Raw genomic sequence first — 19,466 nt, forward strand, 5'->3', positions numbered from 1 at the left:
TCTAAAGGATCCGTACCTCCTCATAATATACAGGTGACCACAAGCGTACCAAAAGTTTATAAGCCATGAATCTAAGGGTTATGTTTTGCACTGTTGTGAAACAAATCTAAGTTTCTTTTCATGCCTTTTGATCCCTAATGCCTGTTCGCTTAGCAAGCCCAAAGCAGGTTTGACCTGTACTTTCAACCAATGTGCGTTTAGACACCTTAACTGTGTGGGTTTTTACTGTACATTGATGATGAACATTGTCAGAGAAATAAAACACTCTCTACCTAACAGAGGAAGTATGATATGCTTTAAAATACATGTACTATGGAGGCAAATATCCAAATAGCTTTCCTGGTTTCCAGACCAGTTCCCAGGCTCCTTCTCCATTGTTAAAGAAACAACTAAAACAATCAGTCTGGTCATTTACCAAACCATTTGGCAAATCTTCTGTCTACAGTGAAATCCCTTTTTGACCACTTTCTGAGGAAATACAGAAAATATGCAACTTAAAAACAAACAAGAAGAAAACCCCACAAGCTCTCATGTAACTGGAACTCATACTGTTGTTGTTTTTTGTGACCTACATATGATTTTGATTTTGTCTTATTATGCCATTTGTGACCAATTAGAAACTAATGATTTATGTACTTTAAAACCAGGAAGTATGTGATCATCTATTTTGATCTATATGAATACAAAGCATACAACTCTGTATTGATCAGAGCTTGAACCAGAATTGTAAACAGTCTTCATATGTAAATTTAAAATTGCAGCGACACGGATTCTACTGCCATCCTCAATAATTTGTCCAGTTTAACTACTCTCACTACCAAGATGACCTGCTGTAATATTTAGTTACCATTAAGCCAACGGCTATTCTTACACCTTTATCTGCTCGACTGAAAACTCAAATATCAGTCTTGTTTGACAAACCAGTTTCTGTAGACTATAGATACTAGAATTAATAATGTCCATATATATGTACAAAATTGGACACATTTTTGGTCCATGTTTAAATATATTCATGTGTTTAAATATACAAACACACCCATATATAAACATGGTGGGTCTGAAAGGTGAATCACTTTTCAAAATGTTTCCCAGTATTCAGTTCTACGTTTGGCTGTGAGTGAGCAGAAAATAATTCCAACCAGGAACTTGAATGAACTTCTTATAAAGATTTCTAAGTCTAAACACATACATATATACTAACAACTTATTATTTGCAACAGGACAGTGATCTTGAGAGACATCCTTGTACCAATGTAAGGAACTAAAACTTAACAATATTAATGGCATGATCAATGTCATGTAGAAAGTCTTTGAAACAGACAAGAAGCAAGTTCAGATTTCTGCTGTGTTACGTATATTTTAAGCTAGAAGCATTCCTTTTTCCTTATCTGCTTTGTATCAGCAAGCACTGTAGGAGTGCTGATTTACATACACACAGGCCGCCATTTATAATTAGAAAAAAAGAGCATTACCATAACCGTGGATAAAGGAATCCTTAACTGGCAGTTTAGGAAGAATAACTTAAATCCACCAAACCATTGTATTTCAAAGCTTTTATTTTTTGTGTGCATTTACAGATCTCTTTAAACATCAGAAATTAATATTCTGAATTTCAATTCTCATTTATAAGAACTTTTTACAAGAACTATCCTTAGATTTTGAGCAATCTTCATGTGAATGCCACATACATGACTAACTGCTGACTAGGAAACACTGTCCTACATTTCACCTTCATATGGAGTTCATGCATCCCAGTCAGACACCTACAGTTACAAATCCCTTTTCAAAGAAAACCAGTAAAAGCAAGATATTGTCCTCCTTAAACTACTTGAAGAAAGAGATGCAGTAAAATACCTGAGCAAGATTTCTTGTTATTTGAAACACGTGCTGGTCTTACTGAAACCAAATACCGGGGCTCTGCATCTGTAAATGAAGAAACAAATAATGAGTACGGTGTTGCTGTTTATTTAAGAAAGGGATTAACCTATACTTCATAACAAAAACGTAATATTCAGTAAAGGATTGACACATTATCCAGTCTTTGTGGTCTTTAGGCATGTTTGTTCCAAGGTTTATTCACCAATCATGCAGAAGTGTTCTAACCACTAGAAAGAATAACATATCCTTGCAGTAAAGATTTTACCATTCTTTTTGACTGAGACATAACAAATAGGTGAACTTGCCAGGACATACATGTAACACTTCAACCAAAACATTATTTAGAAAGCAAAGGAGAAGAAAAGCTCAGATGAAGAGGAAAAAAGAGAGAGTTGCTTAGACAGCTGCCATCATTAGGCTACTAACAGTCTTTCCTCTCTTACGAGGTCCAGGTGTAGTGGGTTTACGTTGCAAGGTTTTGGTAGCAGGGGGCAGGGGCGGTGTCTGTGAGAAAGATCTAGAAGCTGCCCTATGTTTGGTAAGGGCCCCACTGCTGACCAGAGCAGAGCCAATAAGCGATGTTGTTTTGCGCCTCTGTGAGAGCATATTCAAGACAGGGGAAAAAATGCTGCGCCACACAGCAGCTTGGAGAGTGAGAGGAGTGAGGAACAGCCTTGCAGGCACCAAGGTCAGTGCAGAAGGAGGGGGAGAGGTGCTCCAGGCGCCAGAGCAGAAGTCCCCTGCGGCCTGTGGTGAGGACCATGGTGAAGCAGGATGTCCCCCTGCAGCCCATGGAGTACCACGGTGGAGCAGGGTTCCACGCTGCAGCCCGTGGAGGAGACCACGGTGGAGCAGGTGGCCCTGCACCGACGGAGGCTGCCGCCTGTGGAAACCCCTGCTGGAGCAGGCCCCAGGCCGGACCTGTAGCCCGTGGAGAGGAGCCCACGCAGGAGCAGGTGACCTGGCAGGAGCTGCTGCCCATGGAGGACCCAGGTTGGAGCAGTTTTCTCCTGAGGGATGGACCCCGTGGTACAGACCCATGGGTACAGACCCATATCTGGAGCAGTTCTGGAAGAGCTGCTGCCTGTGGGAAGCCCACGCCGGATCAGTTCATCAAGGACTGTATCCCGTGGGTGGGACCCCACAGCACAGGGGATGAGAGTGACCGAGAAGGAGCGGCAGAGAAGAAGCGCTGTAGACTGACCATAACCCCCATTCCCCCGTTCCCCTGTGCCGCTTGGGAGGAGGAGGTGGAAGAGGGTGGATGGGGGGGGAAGGTGCTTTTGGTTTCTTTCCTCTGTTTCTCACTTCTTTAGCTTGTTAGTAATAAGCAATAAATCTTACAATCTCCCTATGCCAAGTCTGTTTTGCCTGTTAGAATAATTACTGCGTGATCTGCTTGTCTGTATCTCAAACTTTGAACCCTTTTCATCTTATTTTCTCCCCGTTCCTCTTTGAGGAGAGGAGTGAGAGAGCGGCTGTGGTGGAGCTTGGCTACCCACTCGAGCGGAACCATGACACCAGCACGTGAACAGTAGAGATGAAGCACACCAGAGGAAATTTTGCTGACCTACTGAATGGTATAATAATATCCATATAACACTTTTAAATTGTTCTAGTGGAACTGAGACATTTTATTAGGGTACCAAATCTTACCTCTTTGATATACTTGCAGACTAAGTGAAAGCAATGACTGGAGGGGGAAAGGTTCTAGTTTACTGCTCCCATCTCTTCTATAAAGGCATAGCCAGAGCACAACCCAAGAGCTGATCCCTGTAGTGGCTGCTGATGCTGCCACGTGAGGAGGACTCTCAACATGTGAGGCTGCTGGGTCAGGTATTGTCAAGCAGCTTTTCTACAAGTGCTTAGTTACAAAGCAATCCACGACAAAACACTCTCCATTGTTAACTAGTAGCATATTTGCTTATGATGTTAAAATAGTGCCTGTTCTCTTTGCATACATAATAATTCTTCACTGCTTCTACTGTCAGACACATTAGCCTGATATTGCACATGGAGTTGGTTGGTTTAGTGCGTGCATTTTTATAAAAGGCAGTTTGAATAGACTTGCAAGATGTCCCTAGTAGTTACAAGAGCACTACCATAATACAGAGTTGTCTTAACATCTACAACATATCCTATATACTTTTGAAATTAAAGAAGAAAAAAAATACTGAATTCTACTTTTAATATAAACAATGATTACGTTAAAAAGATGCAAAACAAAATAAAAACAGATAATTACAACACAATAACCTTCATTAACACATTCTGCATCAACTTTAGAACCTTTATTGACATGTTTCTTCCTATAACCTTTCTTTTATGTATTGTTTCAGACTGTACACCTACTGTAAACAGTGTCTCAGTAAAGAGTTGACATTTGTAAAAAGAAGAAATAAAGTGTGCTGGCCATTTATCACAGCATATACCCCTATAGATTAACATTAAATTATTCAAGATCTGCACAACTGTTTGGTTGCAGGAAATAAAGTCTGACATGCTCAATACAGCATCCACATCAGTCACTTACTTGCTTTATAAATAGTTTTACAGACCTTTTCCAGAGACTCATCGTAAGATTTGACTGTTCAATGCTTTCACAGTTTTGAGTACTCTCAATGAATGTAAAGTTATCACTAACATCTAAGAGAAAGGGACTCATGTTTGTATAAAAAAATACAGAGGGCTCTGAGTTTGACTGGATGTTCTGCATGCTAGTACAATAGAAATTATGTTGCATGCAACAGGAGAGCAATAGTTCAACCATTTTCTTGGTCGTGAAGTTCATCTCAGAAACAAATTGTACCTTCCATACTTTTCAACATTTACATTTAAGTAAATGCATTTTCTCACAGGAAGAAAGAACTTTTGCAAAATATTTCTTAAGTCTAAATGAAAAAACCTCTCTCCGTTTTTACTCCAGTTTAATTTTTTTTTCCGCCACTTCCCATAAAAGGTTGGACTGCTTCTTTTCAAAAAAAAAAAAAAAAAAAAAAAGAGAGATCATACTGCATAGCCAAAAAAACACAGAGCCATTCCAGAGATGAGAATTTCCATCTTTGGATTCAGATTCAGTCTTACCAGAATGGCCTATATTTCTTTTCAAGCACTGCAGCCATTCAAAGAGATGCAGAATCACTGCTAGCTGGGTGTCAATTGTGAAAGAGCTTGGAAATTGTGTGGAAATACCAGTCTTCATAGGAAATAATGAAATTAAGCAAACCAAGGTTTACACAAACTCTGACACATTTGAGAGACATCTGACGCAGTTTGGATGACAAAGGCACACATGGTAAGAGGCCACAAGTTCAGATACGTTCATGTTTCTGGCAGCGAAAGACAGATAACCTCACCCTGCAGCTTAAAATAATAAATGCTTTGATTAACACAATGCTAAGACAGCGGTTTTAGTTTGGAGAATTCAGAAAGGAGATTTTCCTTCACTGTTGATATCAGAGGTTGGAGCTTTCCACCCTTGTAACTTAAAACCAAGCTCTATTATTACCCAACTGCAACACTGGAAAAGAAGTCATAGGAGCTTGCAGAGAGATGAGTATGGGCAGAATTTGGCCCATACAGATCAAAGATACTTTAGCTACAGTTTTTAGAACAGAGGTTTCTCTGTGTAAAAGTCGTGTACTAGTTTAGATACACGTAGCCAAATCTGTATCTGCAGATGAGAGAGTTAATTTCCTTCACAGCCCAGTGTTCCAACACCCGGAGTCTACCAACTAAACAGAACCACTGAGAATTCTCTTACATCCAAATTTCTGTAAGGGGGGAAAGAAAATCAGTACTGAATAAACAAACGACTTGCAGCACTACATAAAAGGCTGTACCAGACTGGTAAAAACTAACTTAATTTGACTTATTCTATGCATGTAAGTCACTTGACACCCACACTATATAAGTACTTTAATTGTCTATTATTTTAAATGGGTTTCTTTTGTTCCCAAAATAAATATAACCGAGATGAGCACTGAAAACAACTGCTCAAAGCTGTGTGGACAAAAAAGTGAGTTAAAAAAGAAAGAGTGCAACTAGAAGTGCAACTATCCCTTCACTTACAACAAAGTGAATTGATTAATATTTATAGAGACATACAGTTCTTCTGGGATCCGTACAAACATCTGGACATTTTTTGTACTCAGGCCTGAAACCAGAAATAAGTGACAAAAAATATATATTTATAAATGTATATTAAAGAATAATATTAAAAAATTAATATTTATTTATTTATTTTCCCTTGTGCTTTAAACCAAGTTTTCTGCTGTGCAATCATGGCCATTTGGGAGACTGTTACGATTTTCACAAAGGGCTGAGCAAGCTCAACTACAATGGAATTAATTTTGAGTGTCATTTTGAGCTCTCACAGAATCACTCTTTAAAATACACATATATGTGTATATATATATACACACACAGTATATTGCAAGTACATGCATGATCTTGTAAGGATCGAGAATCTCTGAAATGAGAGATCTCTACAGAACCATGGAAACTTCAACAAGTTCAGTTTGAAACACGTTCACAAATTTGATGGAAAAATCTTAGGTTCATTGCAGCTTAAGGCCTTCTTGAAGAGCTGGTACCCTAAGATGAAAATAACAAACCTGTTTGTTTGAACCAGTTGCTGCCTACCCCCCAGCTATTAAGGTTGGGCTGGCAAATGCCATGGCTAACCTCTCCTCTCAGGTGGCACACAACTGGTTCTGTTTAAACCTCTTGAAGCTGCAGATGTGAAGTCCAAACAGACAGGCTTAAGTCTTTAACAGGAAAATGACCTTAAGTACCAGATGACTGCTATTCAATAAATCCATGCCTGATTCTTAGTGTCTTAATTCCCCAAGCAAGTGTTTTGTTGTTGTTGGCTTGCTTTGCTTTTTTTGACAGTTCAGTTGGGTGGCTTCAAAATGTCATCAGCACTGCCCTTTCAGGTGTCAATACTTGCAAATGAATAACGCAGTGCCAGTTTGGAGCAAAGCACTGCACTCAGGCAGGCATGTACACCTAACCAAATGGCTTCTGAAGCAGGAGGGAAGCCTAGTACTTGTAAAGAACTAGGTTTGGTGTCTATGTATGTATCAAAAACCACTATCATGCATATGCGTTTGGTACATATTCTTACATATTTTTCTCCCACCTCTCAAAAAATAAATAAAAAAATAAAAGAAGAGAGGCATTCACCCATCTTTTTTTAGCTTCTAAACACCACAGCTATTACAGCTCAGTGAACCATCACCAATTCGATGAAACACTTCTCTGAACTCCTTCAATGACTCAGTATTTTTTTCATCCAGACAGCCTGAAAGACACACACACACTACGTGTACGCACAGGTATGTCTACAATTCACCCCAGGAGAAACAATTCAAAGACTGCCAAACTGCACAAAAGTAAATCACTACTTTGGCAACATTATAAAAGAAAAAAAAAAAAAAAGCTTATAAAAAGACCAAGATTTTGTGATACTAATGCTATATATAAACCTGTCAAAACAAAAAACCTTGTTTTACCCACCTGAGTAGCCTCAGGAGAACACCAGCCTTGAGGAATGTAACAAAAATGCAGCCACAAAAACATCAAACTAATACAGAGTATCACTTAATTCCATATGCTGTGAGCTATGCTTTGAAAGCAGTGGCAGCAGGCAGCTAACATGCGTTGCAAAGCACTAGCAAATTCTGCTTATGTTCAAGCATGGATGATTTCAAGCATACTCTGTGAATTCATTTCAAGGTTCTGCCAACATAGAAATGCAGCTGAAAACAAAACAACGTAAGCATGATTTGACTTACAAACTTAGAATAAATTTTAACATAAAATATTGAATCATTAGAATTAATATACTGACATTCAAGAAAACAAGTCAGTATGTTTGTCCAGGTGCTCATCTCCTTCTGAATTAATGTGTACATTATTTGGCATCTCAAAAGGCACATGGTTAATACACCTGCATTTGTGCGACCATTATTGGGTATAAGAAACCGCACGGCGTGATCTTTTAGCCAAGCACTGCTCTAGCACACATCTCTGAATTACACTTAAAACATGATGATGCTGTATGATATTAGAATTCTTCCCTATTTGTATGCAAATTTCACCCACAACTTATTACAGTTATTATAAAGCAGAATTGCCAGCACATTCTCCTCTTCGCTGCACAGCTTGGCTCAAGTAAAGGAAAGGCCAAACAAAGTATGGCAAAGCTCTCAGTCAGTTTTAGGAATTCATTTTAGTCAGCATGTTAGCTAATTGCTGTCCATTCTTACAAAATTTTCCTCCCAATTGGTCTCCACCCAATTTTTGGGGTTTCTGCAGCAGTGATAACACATTCAAGGAGGCTGACTTTGCAATCTTCCTAACCAAGTTAGATAAAACTAGCACAAATTTCTCAAGGAAATATTCTTTCTTTTCGAGTCGTGCAGACTGAAAAGATTTAGGTGAAAGTTTAAATCAAGCTCAGAACTTTGGGATGGTCTATTCACCTTATTTACTAGTCTAGATGAATTTACATTTCAATATCCTTTGACACTGTCTGAACAGTTTTCCTTGACCAAAAATAATGTTGCTTACTATTGTATACGCTCATGAAGTACATCCAGCACCAAATAAAAGACATCTTGTATCCTGATACTTCTTTGTACCAAATTTTAAAGCTGCCTCATCACTGCCATTTACCCTTCACTCTGGTTCAAATCCAGCTGTCCGGCAATGCACGAAGTTGCTCAAGAGTTGATTGCCAGCATGAGCTCATTACATGTTCAGAAAATCCAGCACAACTCTTCTCTCTTTTACATGCCCTCTGCAGGCAGCTCCTGTTTCAAGGATGTTGTTACACAATTGCTGGCTCAGTTATTATTTTAGTTGTAAAAGAAAAGGAAAAAAAAACAAAACTATTTTAAGAGAAGAATTGATGCAGGGCGATGCTGAATACTTTGGTGGATGAAGCGTAGGTGGATGTCACACTTTCTACAAACATACACATCTTTACTGGTTATACATCCTAGGAAAGGTCATATTCTCACTTATTTCTTCTAAAATACAGGCACAGACACATGTGATTTAATAAATTATTCAAATCTGCCGACTTCAAGTTTACTGTTAAAAGGGGCATAAGAGATGTATAAGCCAGCAGAAGATCTGACTATATTTCATTTGTATTCAACAGTGACAGGGTAGGAAACATTGAAGGCGTGGGCCTTATATAAAAATATATTGCTGTGTATACTGTGTCACCTATTAAAAATCAAGTTCGTTGTTGCTTCCTACCCCATACTCCAATTCCAAAGCAGGGACAACTATCCCAAACAGAATATTGGTCTTGCTGCTCCATAAACAAAGCCAGGCATTCAGAGCTAGCTCAAGGGAATGTCTGCAAGACACTTCATTCTGCTGCATATACTTATCATGGTTGCTAGCAAGGAAAAAGGACATTTTACGGGAATTATGCATTTTAGGGAATCAGGAATTGTATGAGAAGTCTGTATGTTTTCTTATATTAGCCTAATTACTCCATTAATGAAATTATATATATATATATATATATATATATATATATAAATATATATATATATATATATTTGAGCAGACTATAGAGTTGCCTGCATGTCTGTACCATTTTCACGTGAATGACAATCTGTTTTCAAATGAATTGACAATTTCAATACTATCAGGTCAAGATCCACTTCTGTCTAACTTCTGTCTAGACAGAGCAATTCCATTGTCCTGGATCTATTCACTCTCTCAGGAAACTGTATTCTAAAGCAATCATCCCTAAACCACTGGGAAAACATACCTTTTACTAACTACCAGATGCCTTTAAATACCCAGTTCTAATCTTTCCATTTCAGCAGCTAAGCCAGTTTCAAGTTGTGACCAGTTTTAATGTCCTTAGATCAATTGGGAAAGGTCCCCTCTTTCCATAACTACTAAAACTAACAGGAGAAAAGGAAGCCTTAAATTGTACTAGTCTCGGTCTAAACAGTCCACAATGTTTCTTCACATTTGGGATTCATTCCTTCCATCCTGTTCAGTAAAAGCTGCAACCTTTCTATGGGATAAGCTGAAGTGAGAGAGGACTGAGAGGGCATTTATCAGGGTGAACATGAATACTTTCCTATATTCCTAGTTGGTTTTATTGTGGGGAAAAAAAGACGGAAAACACCAAAGACCATTCGCAAAGTGCACGGTGCCACCAGAATCACCAGAATATCCAGAATGTGGAATAGACGGTATTTCTGGAGTGAAATTAAAAAGAAACAACAACAAAAAGTTTGCTTAGAATGAACATAGAATACTAGGCCAATTTCGTCACCTATTAGAAGCACAAAAGTAGCCTAAGACTCTTAGCAATATGGTCAAGGGGTACTTGTACCTTTGGAAAATATCTTGAGAGTATTTATATTACCCCTCTACAATACCTTTTATTTTCCAACATCTACATAAATCAGAGTCTGAGCTGAGTTCACTGGGTACCAGAATAAAACCAATCCCCTGTTGCGAAAACTATGAACCATCCTGCAGTAGCTCCAGCTTAAGCCAGCACCTGGTCCCTAAAATTGTAGGGGGTATTAGCAGTCACCACTGTCTTTTCTCCTCTGAGGCATGTCACTCTAAAACAGAGCCAAAAGCACACCTAATGCTTCTTTCTTTAGCTGATGTACACACACAGAAAGTGTAATCAACACTGCTCTTTAAAGAGAACAGTGGTGTTTAACATTAATGCAATGGGAAATGTTATGCTCTCTGCTTCCAAACTCCAATGAACAAATACACTAAGCAACTAATGTAACCCTAAATCTCTTAACTAAAAGCAATAGTTCCAGTATAGGTATTGTTAATTGCCTTAAATATATATTTGAGTTGAAGTACATACACATTGCTGTTAGCTTCTTTTAGGTCCTGTGCTTTCAATGATGACATTTTCTTCAAGTTGAAAATGCTAGTATTTAATTATAAATTATATCAACATTATGTTGCATATTGCATTTGTAGTATTGGACATCCAGAATTCATTATCATTCACTGTCACTAGGAAACTCATTGACAACTTGTTTTAGCATGAGCGAGCTAAAATTTTGAAGTTACTCTCCTTTAAAATAATTAAAAGGAGAGCATTCCCCAACACTTGTGTCTTTCTCTGTCTAGACACATTACAGAAAACATTTAATTTCATTACAGGAGATACGTGTAAAAGGGTTTCTCATCTTCAGCGTTTGTCACTTCAGGATTTTGATAGCTTAACTGTAAGCTTTAATGAATATGCATGCAGCTGGCCACTCTGATTGCAGAACTAAAGAAAGGTGTCTACAGTTCCAGTCATTACATATTAGCACGAGAGTTACAGAAAACCATGATCACCTACGCTTCAGGTGATGTTCAGCTTTGTTTTCACATGGTTTCACAAAGCATTAGGTATTAAAGCTGCTATTAAATGGTGAGAAGTGCACACAATCTACACATTACACTACGTTCAGGGCTTTTTCCTCTTTCCAAGGATCTCAGAGCACCTGAAAAATATGAATCCCCACTACTCCTGCAATATAGCTACGTAGATATTACTTATACTGGATTCTCTGTGGAATTGTGCATATCCTTGCCACTGAACTGATTCAAAATAAAGTTTAAGTGATGGCTCTGAACTCAAACACTGGATTGGTGATAGAAGTACGGAGAGATCCCAGGAGTACAAACTCATGGAAAGGAACAAGTCAGCCTTTGCCAGAGAGATCTTATGAAGGTCTCTAGTGTCTTAATTACTTTGTGTCTATCACCTTATTTATTCTTTTTTATTCTATAGTTTTCAGCCTGGAGCAGACACCCAGAACTGTCTACACTTCTTCGCCACATTAAAAACAAGGCAACTGTTACTTCTGTGCTTGTGCAGATTTACACTAAGATCACTGACATTACAATGATGAGGGTAATACAAGAACCAGGATTCATTTCAGACAAGAAAAGTGAAACAAGAAAAGAAAAACAATAAGAAAATCCTCAGAAATTTAACAGATTTCTTAAGATATCATATCCTGATAAATCAATGTTTTAATAATTTACAAGACAATTCTAGCTGATCCAGTTCTCTTGTCTTGCTATTTTGCCCATACTGACACAACCCAGAGTTAAAGGGACTGCCTAATTTACTTCTCCTTCCCTATAACAGGCAAGGGGATATAACATGCAGTTCAATCTCCTCCATACAAGTACTTGTGAAATCTTCTGTAGCTTCTGCCACAGAAGGTATAGGTTATTCTGTAACATGCAGAATTGGAATATGCCCCTATAAAATAATGCATCATTTCATAAAAAAACACATCATATCATAAACATTCCCAGCAAAGAGAATTAAGCACACAGTTCTCAGAACTGTTTCATTGCTTCTTGTTCTGAGTTAAAAACACACACATCTCCCTTGTATACTGCTTACGCTGCAACTTCAGACAAATTATCCCATATGATCTGTAATATGGTTAATACAGTACAATCTCTTAGGATGAAAAACTCCCATAAGTGAAAATCCTTAAAACAAATATCAATAGCAAGCTGTTCCAAACAACAAGAGCTGTTTGTTCTCCTTGAAGGATCTCCTAATTCCACTGTTATCTGAAATTCTTCCCAAAACAAACTTAAACACAAAAAACCCTGAGCAGCACCCCAAGAAAAACAAAAATTAAGAAACCCAAAGGTTCTTGATCTCATCGCTATGTTCCTAAACCATGACAACAGCAGCATGCAAAGCCAATTGCATACAAAGCCTTACCAAGTTCAGTTATGTAGGTGTTTCCTTCTGAAGGTAAAGGAATGTACTGATTAGAGAAGAAGCTGCTTCCATAACCCAGGACAAAACCTTCAAGTTTGCTGTTTTGACTTGGTCGAAGATACTTCATGCAAACGGTGTCATCTGTTGCATTGATCTGAACTTTCAGGCTCTGTCTTTTCACTAGGAAAAGAGTAAAAATAAGAGAAGATCAAAATGTATTATTGTGTAACTATGTATTCAGTAAAGGAATATGACAACATGTAGGACAGTTCAATTTGTTAATTGCAATTAAGAGTTGCAAGGTAGAGTCTCAAGGCAACAGAGTGTATATCAACTATCGTGTAAAATTGTTTTCCAATATGTCCATTTCTTCCCCTCATTAGTTTAGTATTAACTATCACATCTACGATTGCAGTAGTAGAAGAGTACATGAAGTAAATGAAAAAATGCAAGTATCTTTTCCTTTAAATACAGGAGTTATAGCAGTATTATAAGACCCACTGGTGACAAAATTGCCGATCAGGAGATTTTTTTCTTAGTTAAGAAGAAATTTAAAATGATGTTTTAACATGAAGTTAGCCATATTACAGAATTAGAGGATGAATAGTAACTATGTCCAAATAAAAATGTTACAGTTATGATTTATTTATTTTCTGCTGTGTTCATCAGGACATGTAATTTTCCAGTTGGAATTACACCAGGACACCTAGACTAACAGAAAAACTCAATGCAAAATTACCAAGAAGTTTTTCTTTTTCAATGTTGAATTTTATGCTTTCCAGGGGAGAAAGTAACAAAACTTTAACTTGTAACAACATAGAATGAATTCACAACAGAATAACCAACTTTATAGACTGCACAAAAGTGTTTCTTCCTCTTTTTTCTTGGGTGAGGTAGGATTGGCTTTTTCTTCCCTAGTACTTAAAACTTTATTATTCCCTTGTCACTTTTAGGTTTATCAAATTTTGAGAACTGTTGACTGACAGTGCTCAAGAAAAAATAAAAAGGAACAAAACAACACACAACAAACTAAAACAAACAAAAAACTAATGATTCTTCTCCAGTAGAATCCAGTAGAACATTTAGGGTTACTATTTTTCCTTGAAATATATTTTTTTACACCAGACAGGTTTTCAGGCATTGCCTGCAACCATGAAGGTTGAAAATACTTTTCCAGGGAGAAAACAAACAAACAAAAAAACAATTTCAAAAAACCCTTTCACCTTTTCCTTCTAAAACCTAAAGAAAACCAATGAGAGACATGTCGTTAAATAACAGGGTAGAGCAATAGAGCAATAAACAAATTCCTTTTCTTTCTGTCTCTTTTCCTTCTCTTCCTCTCTCCCCCCTCCCTTTCCTCCCTCCTCTTTCTCCTTTCCCTTTCTCCTTACTCCTTTGGGGTAATTGTACAGTGACGTTCAAATTTTCTTTAGACAAGCATATATTGATTCTTTGCAATCACACTGCAGCCCTTTTTCTGAAGAAAATAAGATGACAGGAGATGCTGAGAGGCCACAGTCCCCATTCTCTAAAGATGATTTAGTAGTAGTGATGAGCACCTGCAGTTGTCTGCACACTGATTGAAAAAACCGAAGCCAAACACTTCATGCCCCTTTCCTTTAGACAAAGGAGCACACAAGTAAAACTGATGGAAAACATGTGCCTCCGATTAGACCTTTTCTTTATCTGAAGACTGATCAAGTAAAAGCACTCCGCCAGGAAGCCATCCCAATTTTCCAAAGGCAACTCTGCCAGATTCTGGAAGACTGCAGGAGCTGAAGAAACCTCAGCGCCCTGCCGGTTCCAGCAGCATGACACCGGCCTGGGGGAAGGGCCACGGCTGCTTCCTCACCTGGGCGAGATCCGAACTTCTTCTGTTCTCACTCCGGGAGACTCCCAGCGTGTGCAACTTTCAGCATCAGCAAGGCTGCACACAGCAGAAACCAGGCAGAAATCCCAACAGGCTTCCAAGCCCTCTTAATACGCTCCATAAAGGTGCTTGGTAAAGTCTAGACCCAAGTCTAGGATTACTGTCTCCAACTGACAGCAAATTACGTTTGTTAAACATTATTAATCTGCTGAACTCTGAATTACAATACCTAACTTTGGAGAACAAAGCATAAATGAAAGATGGTCTCCTTTAAATATTCATGTCTAAGAAAAAAGTAAGGCTTACAGTATTTGATTCAAATATAACAATAAGATTTCTGTATTAAAACTTTTAATCAGACCCAAAAACAGACTAAAACAAAGATCTATTTTCATTTTAAATATACAATAATTTCACATGATGTTTTTTTCACCATCATTTATACATAAATGCCTCACAGTTATATTTTATGCTAATTTGAAGAGCTAATTCTAATTCAAGATAGAATTCAGCTAGTTTTGACCCAGTTAGATACTGTGCCTTATTCGTAAATTGTCAATTATAGTGACATGGGAGCTTTATTTCAACCTAAAAATTTTGAGTGAAGTTTCTAACAACACAAAGTCTAATGGGATCCCATGAGCAACATCTCCAAGGCAGGAACCTTAAGACCTTTTCTTTATACCTAGCACATCAAAACAACCAACCCAACTTTTAAGCTCAAAGCCAGTTCTAGTGCAACGTAAACAGAAATAATGAACTTTTAAAAATTGAGAAGGCAGAATAGAAAAGGAAAATAGGAGTCTTATTTAAAATTAATAGATTTTATCTAAAATTCTTGTCCTGTGCACCCTGTCTCGACAGGGGAAGTCCTTTCCTTCTGGTTCACTATTAAGCACAGGATCCTTTCACTGATTTTCGGTATTATAACAAACACCACAGAGTCTTCACTGTATTTTGGGAAACTTTCTTTCCCTCTCCTTGGAGAGCTAGTTATGGTCTAAGCTCCATACTCTCCTTAACATATGCCCCAGAGGAAAACCATCTCTTGCCCCCTCTGTGAGCTCCTGATAACCACTTCCTTCCCTCCACACAGCACAAGTTCCCCTCGCAGAGGGATCTCTGCAACGACCCACTTCTCCCCTTGCTGCCTGACCCAAAGAGCAGCACAGGGCAAGGCAAACCAATGGCTTTCCTCATTATTTAGCTGCACCTATTTAATGGAAGGTAACTGTGCTAGAGCAGCAACACAGTTCACTTCGTATGAGGGCACTGCACTCCCTCCATGAGCTCCACATGTTGTGGCACCACCAGAACTCAGGGATGAGCCATGACAGCTCCAGCAGTGACCACCAGAGGTGAGGTGGGCCTGTTCCTGACGTGCACGGACTGAAGTGCTGCAACCAAGGCCAAAGCCAGCTATAAACAGGAGATAATGTAACAGTAATCTGTTGATCCCTGAGCTCACATTACATGAGCTGATGGGCAGCAGTCATGTTCTCTCAGGTGAGGTGCAGTCAGCAGGGTTGCGACCAGCTCTCAGGTTGTCCTGACAGGAAAGTCCACTCCACCGAACCCCATACTCTCTTCTACCACTAGGGCCACTGAAGCACTAAAGGTTCGTGACTGAAATCACTGACAGTTTGCTAGGAAATGTAGCACTTGGGTGCCCAGGAGCAGAAGGCTACAGAGAAGGAGCCCAAACCCAAACAATGACAGGGACAGAGGGCAGCGAGCAGGCACAGAAAGCACTGTCTGTCTCGGCAGAGCCACCAATGCTCTACCATGCTTGGCACAGACTCCTGGTAAGGAATGGCCTCTCTCCCCAGAGATGGTCAGCAAGCTATTCAGTCATCAGGTTGGCCCTCTAGGAAGCCAGGCAGCCCTTGGGCCTGCCAACAGCTCAGCCCTCCAGATCATTTCCAGAAGGTCTATGAGGCAGACCCGTGTGGTCACCAGGAATCCATGTGGAGACAAGAGGTCTGCACACAGCTCAAGGCTACTTGCTGCAGGAACACTCCTGGACTATTCCAGAGAGAGCCAGCCCCACACAGCACAGACGTAAGGGACTTTACAGCAATCAGCCTGGTGAGCGGGGACGGCTCTTGGAAGCACATTAGCAAAACAGGTTTCATTTGTGTTGATCCCACAGTACTTTAAACAAGTCCCAGAGAGAGCAGGCATTCCTGTTCTGAGTAATAGCATCTCCGTCTTGGCCACCACACAGATGAACATTCATTAAGCATGATGGAATAGTCAAAGGAAGTCACAGGAACTTGCAAATGTATTTGATTTTGAGAAAATACCCTTGCCATGTCATGATTTTAGGACACCACCACCACCACCATCCCGTCTTCTCAGTGAAAGAGTAGAGTGATAAACTAGAGTCCCTCAAATTCCAGTGCAAAAAAAACTTTAAAAGCATCTTACAAAAAGAAAAGAACGCTTTCAGGCACAGAGCAAGGCAAGGTTGAATTTTCCTAACTCATACTCACTCGTGTCAGTTTTTGGCATGCGTTATTGAAACTCTGCTCTTAAGTATTTGCATTTGTGGAGTGATTCTTTCACCTTCAGGCCATCACTAAATGGAAGATTCTGGGATCCATAGCTACCTCTGAAATACAATCTTTCCCTCCTAGCTTGCCAGCAGAAATTCCACACTGGTCTGCAAGTATTTTCTTCAACAAAAGTCGATCGATGGCCAAAACCAGTATGACAAGCAGCGCAGCACACGTCTGAACTAAACACACGTTAACTGCATCAGACCTCTTGCAGTTAGAGATCACTCCAGGGAAAGGATGCTTCGCCTGCAAGGGGAACGACTGTTAAAGGCAGCCCGATGAAATCAGCTACATTGTAATGGAACCAACCCCTGGTAACTCTTTTTAAAGAAGAAAATGGCTATAAAATGGCCTGAAGAATCCAGTTGGGAGCACCAATAGTTTGACTAGTTGGAAGGAAAGAAAAGAGGAAAAAAAAAAAGAAAAAAAAAAAAAAAAGCAGTCATGAATAGGCAACAGGAGCCAAGAGCAAATGAACACTGAAACTTTAGAAAAAAATAGCTATAAATGACCTAACTGAAATTCACATCTTTAAAATGCAAAAGCAGCTACTGAACATAGCATATAACAAATATCCAGCTGAATATTTTGTATGAGCTTTGGATTCACTGGTGATTATCTGGAGTATTTCCTTTTTCTCATCTCTTTAATTATTCATGGTGCAACACAGGAGGAGAAGGGAGAATTCAGAGGCACTGCTACCAACCACCTCTTAAGCTTACCAGCTAGCTCTACCTGATGGCTCATATTTTGCTACAAGACAGAGTACACCAATTTTCTATTTCCACTTCCATAGCAAAAGTTCAGTCAAAGCCCTTTTGACTATTTGACTTCTCAGTTCTAACATCCTGCTAAGAGATCATAGTTGGAAAGCAGTCTGAAAAGGCAAAACACACAATTCCTAGAATTACTACAAATACACTTATATAATTCCATTGCTATTTAGTAACCGTAAAGAAGTAATGAGATAAATACAGAACTGCTTCACTGGGCACGTTGCATTAGAACAACCCTTGTTTAGTAATTCAGTGATGGTGACAGTGGTATTTGCAACCTATAAAAGCAAATAAAACCATCTGAGAGCTTGCTTCCCAAAAGCACAAACGAAACAATTTTGTTTCGGTTACACAGAAGGCTTTAGCCTTTGAAAATCTGTGTCCAGTGCCCCGCCACATCCTTGCAATACTGTTGGTAACAACAGGCAGGCAGCTAGCACAAAGCTGGCTTATTTGATTTTCATCTGTTTCAAGGAACGTGAGAGAAATGGGGTGATGAGGTGACTGGAATTTGAATTAACTGGCTCTTTTCTATTTCTGCCCAAAACCAAAATTATAGCTTGGCCCTGTAAAAGAAAGCATCTTCAGCTGAAGTGCATTCTATTTCTCTCGCCTGCTTAAGCAGACAGATCAACAGCTGGCTGATAATTCATTAATTGGTAACTGACACTTTCAGACCTAAGCCTAAGTGCAGATACAGCAATGAACTTCAAGAATGAAACAAAAAATGAAATGTATTAACCTTTTGTTTTTGTTTGTTTGTTTTGAAATACATTTATCTTGGCAACTTACGTTTTGAGCTATCTGTTCACCTGCTGGACTAGCAAAAACAGTGCTGGGAGAAGATGCTCCGCTCCCACTTACTTTAGGATTTTCGTGGTGTGCTTCAAGTGTATGTGGCCACTTGCGAACATACACAATCCTGATTTTCATTTTAATCCAATGAGCAAAAAGCCATGAACTCTGCCCTACAAAAGGGTGAATACAGCTGTACTTCATTACAGCTAATTTGGCTTCGTCATCAGAATTCCTTTTGCCTTACATTGAAACTGTTTAGTTTTCACCATTTCAAAGATTTTAGAGGGCATGAATGAAAGACCCAGCGCTGCCTCCCAGAGCGCTAGACAAATGAAGCATACCTTAAGAAAATACATTAGCACCATCTATTTGTGACCACCACCTCACTTACAACTTCGAAATTGCTCACAGCAGCGCTTTCGTTTTCCAAATCTGGTGCCATAAGTACCACCAGCCAAGATTCAATCTAATTCAATAATCTAACACTGCAAGTTTTGCTATTTTATATTTTTGTTTTCACTTTGGCTCCCAAACATGGAGAAATATTGGTTGTTTGGCTCAAACCCAAATATAGCTTCAAATGGGAAACATTTAAAAATAGTTCTGTTTCTATGCAGTAGAATAAACAAGAAACACTCCTAGGCCACAACCACAAACCAGGGAATAATTTCGAGTGGAAGGGATTTCTGCTCCCCTTCCTCAATGCCCATCAGATTGGGCTGCTCAGGGCCACGTCCAGCTGAGGCTTGAATACCTCTAAAGACACAGTTTCCATATCATCTCTGGGCAACCTGTTCCAGTATGTATCTTCCTTGGGG

At 39.1% G+C, this 19,466-nt stretch overlaps 1 protein-coding gene across 50 annotated transcripts in view; it reads right to left on the reverse strand.

The window, feature by feature from the left end:
- ABI3BP (ABI family member 3 binding protein) overlaps positions 1-19,466 on the reverse strand; it is a 152,063-nt gene that overhangs the window by 111,962 nt on the left and 20,635 nt on the right. For all 50 annotated transcript variants that reach the window (XM_072023334.1, XM_072023325.1, XM_072023358.1 and 47 more), the window contains exons 2-3: positions 12,644-12,823; positions 1,855-1,923 (exon numbers count right to left, since the gene is read on the reverse strand). In XM_072023334.1, coding sequence (XP_071879435.1) covers positions 1,855-1,923; positions 12,644-12,770 — 196 coding nt within the window. In that variant the 5' untranslated portion in view covers positions 12,771-12,823. The remainder of the gene's footprint in view (positions 1-1,854; positions 1,924-12,643; positions 12,824-19,466) is intronic.

This window comes from Anas platyrhynchos, chromosome 1 (genome assembly GCF_047663525.1).
Source record: "Anas platyrhynchos isolate ZD024472 breed Pekin duck chromosome 1, IASCAAS_PekinDuck_T2T, whole genome shotgun sequence".
Taxonomy (NCBI): domain Eukaryota; kingdom Metazoa; phylum Chordata; class Aves; order Anseriformes; family Anatidae; genus Anas; species Anas platyrhynchos.